At 46.3% G+C, this 10,478-nt stretch overlaps 1 protein-coding gene across 1 annotated transcript in view; it reads right to left on the bottom strand.

The window, feature by feature from the left end:
• Positions 1-648: 648 nt before the first annotated feature.
• Positions 649-10,478, bottom strand: part of Il2ra (interleukin 2 receptor subunit alpha) — a 40,660-nt gene continuing 30,830 nt past the window's right edge. The window contains exons 4-8 of the mRNA XM_057787701.1: positions 9,467-9,682; positions 6,988-7,059; positions 6,538-6,609; positions 4,828-4,894; positions 649-2,532 (exon numbers count right to left, since the gene is read on the bottom strand). Coding sequence (XP_057643684.1) covers positions 2,508-2,532; positions 4,828-4,894; positions 6,538-6,609; positions 6,988-7,059; positions 9,467-9,682 — 452 coding nt within the window. The 3' untranslated portion in view covers positions 649-2,507. The remainder of the gene's footprint in view (positions 2,533-4,827; positions 4,895-6,537; positions 6,610-6,987; positions 7,060-9,466; positions 9,683-10,478) is intronic.

Genomic DNA, 10,478 nt, shown 5'->3' with positions numbered 1-10,478 from the left:
AAGTGAGTCTGTGACAGCAGAGGTGTGTGCGTTGTGGAACTCCTCACATGGTGGCTTCATGGGAGAGTCTTGAGAAGGAGACTAGAAGCAAGGCTGGACTATTACCCTCAGAGGTTCACCTCCAAAAGCCTGTCTCCACGAACAAGGCCTCACCTCTTAAAGGTTGCATAACCCAAACAGCTCTGCTAGCTGGTGTTGGAACATATGAGCCTGTTGAGGACATTTCCAATTCAAACCATACCAACTTTTGAGCAGAATTTGTCAGACCTTTTCTATGTCATTAAAAATGATTAAAACCATTAAAAACTCCTGAGGATCCCAAAAGGCTTTCTTAATGTAAACGAGTTTCTATCAATATTAATCATCTTTAAAAACTAAAACCAAGAAAAATTTAAAACATCATTTATTAATTATTTTATAAACAAGATAAAATCACTTATACATTAACACCAGAGTGATGACAACATTACACATGTAGATTCTAGAAAATTCCACCATACACTTGTGAAGGAGAGTAAAATAGTTAAACAATATCTTAGTATTATCAAGAAAAAGTTTGTTATTATATCCCCATCTCCCATAATGAGCAAGGACAATACAATTCAATTTATTGGACTGGAGAGATGGCTCAGTGGTTTAGGGCACAGGCAGGGGTCCAGTTCCTAGCACCTACATGGCAGCTCATGACCAGCTGTTCCAGGGGACCCAACATCATCTTCTGGCCTCTCTGGGCACCAGGCACACATGTGGTAAACAGATGTACATTAAAAATTTTAATTTTATGCAAGTAAGATTGTTTTTATGGAAAGGGTGGCGGTTGAGGCAGAGTTTTTGCTCTGTAGGTCAAGTTGACTTCACACTTGCTGTGATTCTCCTGCCTCAGCCTCCTGAGTGCTGGGCTTGCAAGTTTGTGCCACTAACTACAGCTCTTTAGAAAGATTTTTAACATTTTCTTTTCTAAAATTAGTCATTTGAGATTCTACTTAACTTTGCTTTTCCCAAAAAAAAGTATATTTTGGAAAGGGGTGGGACCAAAGATAGGAAAAGTCTGGTTTATACTTGGTCATATTAAAGACCAAAAAGGGCTCTGTCTGACATTTGACTTCCCGTAACATTTTCCAGTTGTTTCAGAAGTGAAAACTGATAGCTTAAGTTTCTTGTGAATCCCCAAAACACTGTTAGGTTTGAACATCTGGCTCAACTCACTTGAGAGGAAATCTTACAAGAAGAGATTGAACAAGAATGTTCTCGGGGACCTGCGCACCAGAACCGGTTGCTTTTAGTAGCAAGAGAAGGTGAGAGCACACAGGGAGAGCCCGGTGGTTCAGAGTGTGGCCTAGAGATCAACATCAAGTCACCACCCAGGAACTTATGAGAAACCCAAATTCCACACTATTGACTCAGACTGGACTGGCCCTGCAGTCCGTTTCCTAAGGCCTCCTGGTGACTCTGAATTGGGAGATTTTGGAGGGGAATTATTTGAGGATGGCTGGGCTATCCAGTCTACAGTTAATCTTTGGTATAATCACCTCCTCTGCTTCCTTATTTCTTTTCTCCCTTCCATAAACATAGAAAAGATTCCTTGCTTCTCAGTGTTTTCATGACATGTACAAGGTCCGCGTCTACAAGCATCAACAACCCAGGCTAAATTTAGAGTGCAGTTGAAGACAGTCCCAAAGAAACCAGCTCTTAGAGTGGCCCATTAGGAAAGCATTAGATAAGTATGATTCATGTCCCAGGACCTAACCTTCTGCTCCTGACGTTGACCCTAGACGCGGGCTGCCGAACATTGACCCTCCACTGTTCCCCACATCTTGACCCCTTACTTTGGTGTTATTCAAAAACTGCTCTTCCAAAGCTTCTGTTCTTTAGACATTCAAAACGGAAGCTTCAACAGGAAGGGGGCTGGCTCCCTTCTAGGACTGAGAGAACAACATACAGAGTCCTAGTTGCCAGCCCCAGTTGAAAGGCTGATCGGTAAGTGATGTCAGAAGAGCCAGTGAGACAACCAGAGGTTGATGAAGGAGCCACTTGACTCGGGTGAGCTTGTGAGAGCAGGGAGGGGGCACAGGGGAGGAGGTAGAGGAGGGAGGACGAGGGAGAAAGAGGGAAGACGAGGGAGGAGAAAGAGTATTTACATTAGTGCTAGGCTTTACGTAGACTTTCCAAACTGGGAAATTACAATGAAGTCACCCAAAGCTACTTCTTTCTGTATTCTATATGGCATAAAAAGTGTCCATGCCATCCTAGCTTTCATCCACGTATGTCCACGAGAACAGAACACAGAGCGCTGTGGCGTCCTCTCTCCCATTCTTCAATGGCAGCATCCAGTTTAGTGATGGGGTTGCAGTTTCTTAATGTGCAGTTATAGCCTGTGACTTCAAAACCTTCTAGAACCCAAAGGATCAACAGGAGACACCTGTTGAGTGAGTGTTTGACTTCTTTGATTTTGCTTGAGCTTCATGATTCCCATTAGCTTCTCCTGGCCTCCGACTGCTCCGAGTTTTCTAGATGGTTCTTCTGCTCTTCATCCTAGGAGATTAACTCAGTCACAGCCACGTGTATCATAGTACGACATCGTCCCCACCCAAACACATGAAAACCGTACAGTCTTCCACTCTAATGCTGAGATTCGAAGTTTGAATTTCACCTCAGAATCTTGCTACCTTCCAACCTGATGAAACCCAACCTCAAGACATCCCCATCCCTCTACCTTTCATACACATGCGGTGTCAAGTGCCCTAGCCCCACCAAAAAACTAACGTTAAAAAACATAAAAAGAGAGGAAAATATTCACAAAACCAAACAGTTCAAAGGGCTGGGTGGTATCTGAATAGAACACTTGTCTGGCATGCTCAAGGCCTTGGATTCGACTCCCAAAAATTTAACCAACGTAAGCCAGCTATTGCACACTCCTAGCTCCTAGTATTTGTTCCAAAACAACCAAAATAACTCTGGCCAAGATCATATTTTTTTCAGTAATTCAGAGGTAGGATTTCCAGTTGGCCACAAGAGGGCACTATTAGGTAAATTAGGTCAGACACAGGGTCTTGTTATGAAGTCCCAGGCTGGACTCCTCGGGGCTGGGAATTCAGGTTTGTGCCATAACACACCCAGAGGTAAGGTTTTTATGTTTGGGTTCGTTTGTTTGCTTTTTTTTTTTTAAATCAAGTTCTTTGACCAGAGGGGTCATATTATGATTATATTTCCGTCTCCCTGATGGTACTGGGAGGTCTTAGGAACTCATGTGGTGTTTACACACTTCCTTACTTCCCATCATGACCGTTCTAAGCTATTACCGCTCGCAAAGAGCCTATCCTCTGGTTCTGAGTGTTTGAGTCTTCAAGCTCCCAAATGAAAGACTGTTGCCAGCTAGCTGCTCATCCTGAGCAGGGAGAAGATCTAACATGCACTGAGGCCCCTAGACTGCCAGGCATATGACATCATGCTTCATTCCCATAACCCCAAGACCTTAAGGAAATGGGTAGATTGCTAAGGCTATGAATAGTTCCTAGAACAACCACCTCTGAGGTGCTGTAGGAACTCCTTCAGCCAGTAGCCTTTAAGTTACCAGCCCAGAGTAGGCCAGAGCAACAACTTGAGAATGGAAGGAACTGAATTCCCACTATCCACCTTATGACTACGTTATTAAAGGATTTAAGAGTATCTGGGTTGGCCAGAACCTGCTTTGGCAGAAGGGGCACACCCTTCACATTTGAGACTGGGATGATTAGTTTTAATTGTCCACTTAACACAATCCAAAATTCCTGGAAGGGAATTGCTCAGTGGGAAGTGACCTAGACAAGGCTCTCTATGGATGTGTCTGCAGAGGGTGTCTCTACTATGTTAATTGATCTGGGAAGGCCCAGCCTAAACCCACCCCTGGGGTTGGGTCCCAGACTGTATAAACAAAGAGAAAGTGAGCTGGGTTTGAGTGTGTGTGCGCATGAATCTATTGCTCTCTGCTTTTGCTTGTGGGTGTGAGATGAGAAACCGCTTCAAGTTCTGGCCACCTTAACTCCCACACAACCATGTGAGTCAAATAAACCCTCTGTCCCTTTAGTTGCTTTTGTCTGGGTATGTTATCACACCCACAGGAAATGAGACTAAGCAGGGACAGAATATCTCACCCAGTTGACCCTAATGAGGACAGATTGGCTTTTCTCAAGATGGTTTTACCTTCTTACCTCTTTTTAAAAAACAATTTAGATTTTTGCTATGTGATCTCATGTAGCCCAGGACGGTGCTGAACATCTGATTTTCCTGCTTCTACCCCTTGAGTGCTGGGGTTATAGGTGTGTGCTGCTATGCTCGACTTCTCCTGGTGCCGAGGTCAAGCCTGGCTTTGTGAGCATGCTAGGTACTCACTCTTTCAACCGAGCTACATACATCCATTCCTAGGCGTGTTATCTATTCATTTATTTTGAGGTCTGTCTTACTATGTAGCTGAGGTTGACATGCTATTTTCTATTCAGCCTAGGTTGCCCTCAAAATCAAACTCATAATCTTCCTGCCTCCAGACTTGAGTGCAAAGATGAAAGGAACATGCCAGCATGCCCATGCCCCCATCCCCATGTGTGTGCGTGCGTGTGCAACTGTGTATGTAAGTGCCATCACATCCAACTTTTGTTTGTTTGCTTTTGTTTTGTGTTTTACAAAGCTTTTCCCCAAAAGATAGAACTCAAGTGCTCCTGCTTGCACGGTAAGCCTTTAATTGGGGTGTATCTTCCTAGGCTGTCAGCTGAGTTCAGGTTCTGGGCAGTGTTCATGCTGCCAGGGCGGAGACCAGACATTGAGGGTACTTAGTTCTTACAGCGTCAGACTCACCATCTACGCCGCCAGGTGAGCCCGCTCAGAAGAAGGATGCTGATGAGCAGGAAGACACAGCCGGCCACTGTCAAAAGAGAGGAGGTTAGGTTGAGCACTGGGGCTATGCTTTGGAGGGGGTTGTGGGTGTAAAGGAACTGGATCCATAGGGCGGGTGAGAAAATTCCATAGGTGAGCAAGGACCTCCTTCACAGCTGGGGCCTACGGCATCTTTTTTCTATAAGAAAGGGGCTGGCCCTTGTCCTCTGGAGCGGACTGCTGCTGAAACTTGAGGAAGGCTCAGAGGACAGGCCTCACCAGCAGCTTCCGTCCTCCATGGGGGAATGTTGAAATAAGATGAAAAATCCTAAACACACTGATATCTCCTGTAGGTGCTTGCACTTCCCAAATGCTGACTTGTGAAGGTTCCAGATTCTGCCATTGTTTTCAGGCAGCATTTTCTTACCTCCTACCAGGAACAGCTGAGATGCTTATGGACAATTTTATTTTTCTCTCTGGGTCTTGGCTTTGTCCCTCACTAAGTTTGGGGGGCATTGTTCTTGAAGATGTATGTGAGAGGAACTGGTTTAGGGTGCTTTAGGGTTTAACTCTTGGGATGCTCTGGGTTTGTTTTGATTGACAGGACCTAGAGTCACTTTTTTTTTTTTTTTTTTTTTTGGTTTTTCGAGACAGGGTTTCTCTGTGGTTTTGGAGCCTGTCCTGGAAACTAGCTCTTGTAGACCAGGCTGGTCTCGAACTCACAGAGATCCGCCTGCCTCTGCCTCCCGAGTGCTGGGATTAAAGGCGTGCGCCACCACCGCCCGGCCTAGAGTCACTTTAGAGACAAAACTCTGGGCATGTCTGTGTGAGATTATCTAGAGTAGGTTAGCTGAGGTAGGGAGACCCATTCTAAAAGTGGACAGCTCCATTCCATGGGCTGGGGTGTTAGGCTCCATGAGAAAGAAAGTGAACTGAGCAAAGCATCTCTCTCTCTCTCTCCTTTCTTCTCCCTCCCTCCCACCCCCTCTCCCCCTCTCTCACTTTTATTTCTTGAGACAGGATCTCATTGTTTACTCCTGGATCTTCTGGAACTTGCTCTGTAGACCAGGCGTGCCTCAAACTCACAGAGATCTGCCTGAATCTGCTTTGAGTGCTGGGATTAAAGGCATGCACCACTATAGGCAGTCTTTCTGTTTCTTTTTTTTTTTTTAATATTTATTTATTATGTGTACAACATTCCTTCCATGTATGCTTGCAGGCCGGAAGAGGGCACCAGATCTCATTACAGATGGCTGTGAGCCACCATGTGGTTGCTGGGAATTGAACTCAGGACCTCAGGAAGAGCAGTCAGTGTTCTTAACCTCTGAGCCATCTCTCCAGCCCAGTCTTTCTGTTTCTTAACTGCGGATGCAGAGTGACCAGTTGCTCAGCATCCTCTGTCACACATTCCCATAGTGATGGACCAGATCCTGGAACTGTCCGTCCATTAGAACAAATCCTCTTTTCCTTCAGTTTGTTTCATCAGACATTTGGTCAAAGCAATTCTAAAGGTAGCTAATACAACTCCCAACACACCACAGCTAATCCAGAGGGTTCTGAGCAATGTTAGCATCAAAAGTCATCTTTTCCCCTTATAAACTTCAGTGAAAGGAGAGATCATTTCAATAGGTCAGATTGCCCGTGTCCTGGCATGCTGCCCTATCTGTCCACAAATGAAATGACCTGACCCACCTGCCAGCTGATACTCCATTGTCAGGATGAAGGTCTCCATAGTTGTCGCTGCTTCTGTGAGTGGCTGCAAGTCTGTGGAGAAGAGAGACAAGGCTGAAACTCTCTCCCGGTACTATCCTATGTTTTCTGTTTAATTATTTTCACTTGTGTCTTCGTCCTCTTTACTAATTTTTCTGATCTCCATGCTTCTACCCTGGTAAGTGGTATTTCTGTTGAAGCTGGTCTCCAGCACTCTACACTTACAAGGTGAGTACCTTACCAACTGAGTCATCTTCCCATCCTGGCTTGCATTGATTGTGTTGCTATGGCCATGTTCTTGCTTTGGAGGACAGGAAGGCAGCAAGGCCCAGCTTCCCCTCCTCATCTTATTCATTGCTGGAGAAGCTTGCATAGCCACTGCCTGTCCTTGCCTGATGGCCAAATGTCTGTTCTCAGACGCTCTCTCCATACCTCCAGTGGTGACGGGACAGGGAGTCTCACTCTCGGGAAAAGAATCTCTGCTTCCTTGAGAGTCTTCACTGGCTGCAGAAGAGAAAAAGCAATGGATTTGTAACCTAAGATGGAGCTATGAGACTCTAATGTTTTCTTACACCTGCCTTCTGCTTCTGGTCCCAGAAACACTTACTAAGGCATGACTCAGGGACACAGATCCACATCAGCAGCACTGCACGCAGTGAAGGGCCATAGTAGAGCATACAAGGGGGACTCTAACCCTGACCATGGCTATCTATGGAACTGTGAGCAGGTCTTTCCCTCTAGCCTTCCTACTTAGCCCTGGATTCCACCTTTGACTTGGAAATAGGTCAAATCACATGCGCACACACTAGCGTGTGCACACACCACCACTACCACCACCACCACCACCATATGTATCTAAATAAAGTTTTTAGTTCCTTTGTGATCAGTGACCCAGTATGTGGGTCACTTATGTTTAATTTTATGTCAACTTGACGTAGGCTAGACTCATTGGCGCTCAAGGGAACTTCAGTTGAGAAAATGCTGCCACAAGGCTGGACTGTAGGCAAGCCTGTAGAGCATTTTATTCAATAATGGTTTGTGGGGGAGGACCCAGCCCATCATTAGTGATGCCATCTGGGCTGGTGGTCCTTCTATGAGAAAGCAGACTGAGCAAGCCAGTAGGCAGCACTCGTCCATGAACTCTGCATCAGCTCCTGCCTCCAGGTTACTGCCCTGTTTGAGTTCCTGTCCTGACTTCCTTCAGTGATAAACAGTGATGTGGAAGTGTAAGTCAAATAAGCCCTTTCTTCCCCAAGTTGCTTTTGGTCACGGTATTTTATCACAGATAGCTAAGGACTTGTCATTCCATCTCTTACAAAGAAAACTATTGGCATGTGTAATGCTCTGTCTCTTTAAGAGACAAGCCACACACTCCCTTTCTGCTTGCAGCCTTAGCCTCTTTCCCTGTCCCTCTCTCGGGAGAAGCAGCTTCTGCCTCTCCCCACTTCTCCCCTTCCCCCACCTCTCTGTCTGTCTGTCTCTCTCCCCTCCTTATCCCCCTTTCTGCCCTTCTCCCTTCCCTTTCTTAACCATTAAATAAATGTCCAACTCCACTCTGTATGTTGTGCCTGTCTGCCTCCCACCTGCTGCTTGCCCACATGGCTTGCCGGGGACCAGCCAGCTGCTCTCATGGCTTGCTGGGGACAAGCCACCTTCCTGTTGAGTGGTCAAGTGGTCTTGCCCTGTCCCTGCTTGGGACTGGCTGTTTTGGGGACCCCAGCAGCTTGCAGCAAATCCATTTCAGCATGCCCTGGCCAAGAGGGTGGCTCACTGGGAGCAAGTTATGGGAAAGGCATAGAGGACCATGGGGGAAGTCACAGAGTGGGAGAAATGGTAGCAGATAAAGAAACTAGGAACATTCGTGAGTCAATGTGAGTAACTTTTGATTATGGAAGTAGTAAGATTTCAAACAAATATGGCAGAAGACCCCAACACACGCAGGTCACATGTGAGCAGGAGTGGGTAGGAAACGCAAACCCCTTCCCACATGTATTTTCTATCAAAGATCAGGAAGGAGCTTTACAGGGGAGTGTAATGACAATGACAATGGAGCATTGTACAAATGACATACCTATATTAAGTTCAAGAGGAAGAAAGAAGCATGCAGGCGTGACTCTGGACTTGCCCTCATGCACTATGGGATGTCTTGGTAGTTGGGCAGAAATTGTGGAAGTTCAGGATCAGCTAGACGCAGGATAGAATTATTACCATGAAACAGCATCCTGTGTGTATTGGAACACTAGAGAGATTACTATTTCTCTGCCTCTATGTACAGAACAGAGATGAAGGGACCTCATTATTGATCTGTTTTGTTTTAAAAGATGAGACCCAGAGGGTCAGGACACTTTCCCAAAGTCCCAAAGCGGAGAGGAGTCTCATCTTGGTCCAGATGGAGAAAAAATGGAACAGACACAAGGAAGGAACAACTAAAAAGGCTGGAAGGTGGGGCAGTAGACCAGAACCCTGACAGAGGCCAGACCTTAGTTTCACTACACTAGAATGGGACAGAGTGAGCAAGCAGGTCTCATGAAAACCGCAATTTATGGGTGACCATCAGCAAGCACCCTCACAAGCCCTTCTGCTGGCTCAGCAGCCTCCAAAAGCCCTTCTGCTAGCTCAGCAGATGTTCCCCAGACTTCTGCAGGCTAAAGATAGCTTTCCCTACCCTACTGCTGGAAGGTCCCTAACCACTAGGACCTTCCACCAATCAGCCCCCATACTAATATTTCCTCCACCAATCAACCCCATGTTAATCCTTTCTCTCTGGAATTCTCCTAACTCTGCATAAAAGGAGCTCATGACCTCCTTTGGGGGACTTCAAATGCCACCCCAACATTGGAATTAATAAAGCGCTCTTGTTATGGCTGTTGGTCTCCTTCGGGGGCGTCTCTAAAACCTTAACACAACATACCTGGAAACTGATGGTACTCTCCTTCATCTACACATGTGAGCCGGGGCTGCGTCCATTCCGTCTTCCCACAGGTCATTTTGCAGATGCTCACTGCAGGACCTCTCTGTAGGGCCTTGTATCCTTGAATGCACTCGTAGTGAACTCTCTGTCCTACCACAAAATGATAGATTCTCTTGGTATCTTCATGTTCCCATGGAGGGGGCTCCCTGCAGTGACCTGGAAGAGGACAATAATTCTGAAGGCAAGTTTAGGAAGGCATAGTGAGTGCCTCTAGGCTGCTTCTTGTACCCAGAATGACTCTGGTCCCTAGAAACTGGACCTTGGTTCTTACGGTTTTGTTTCACTCTCTCACTGAACCTACAACTATTGAGAGCATCCGGGGCAGGGGGCAGGAAGGTAGGCATTGTAGGAAGGTATGGAACCCAGTGCTGTGCAGCTATTTCCTCAGAGTTGAAATTTTCTCTCTTGGAGGGAGGCTCCTTAGGACTCAGAAAAATAAACAAAACACACAGGTCTCAGAAAACTCACTGGTCTCAGGAAAACTCACCAACCCCCTGCCCAAAGTTACATAAGCAGTAGCAATGACTGAGGAGATTCTCAGTTGTTGGAGCTCTCTGCCAGTCCTGCAGAGATCGCCAGGGATGCAACTTCCACGGGTTGTCATCCATGCTGGGGTGGGTTTTGGGTGATGCAGCTGCATTTGAGCCATCCAGGCTCCCAAGAGTAAAGCCAGTAAATTCGTTGGTCCATTACCTAATACTTGGATATAACTGTTTCTCCATCTGGTGAACAGATGCTTGCTCATGTCTCCTCAGGAAAAGTCCCACAGGGCCCTGTCACTCCTGCAAGCGTCTCAGAGTTGAGTAGGTAAGAAAGACATGGGCAGGTGCACAGAAACTGGGTAGTGCAAGGGGCAAGTGGATGCTTGCCAGGGGCATGGGGGAAGGGGATCTTTGTTTGATGGATGCTGCAAAGACCCTGAGGACTTTTGTAAGTCAGGTGTAAGAGGGTG

Source organism: Chionomys nivalis, chromosome 13 (genome assembly GCF_950005125.1).
Source record: "Chionomys nivalis chromosome 13, mChiNiv1.1, whole genome shotgun sequence".
Lineage (NCBI taxonomy): Eukaryota > Metazoa > Chordata > Mammalia > Rodentia > Cricetidae > Chionomys > Chionomys nivalis.
This window is presented reverse-complemented; position numbering and strand designations above follow the sequence as displayed.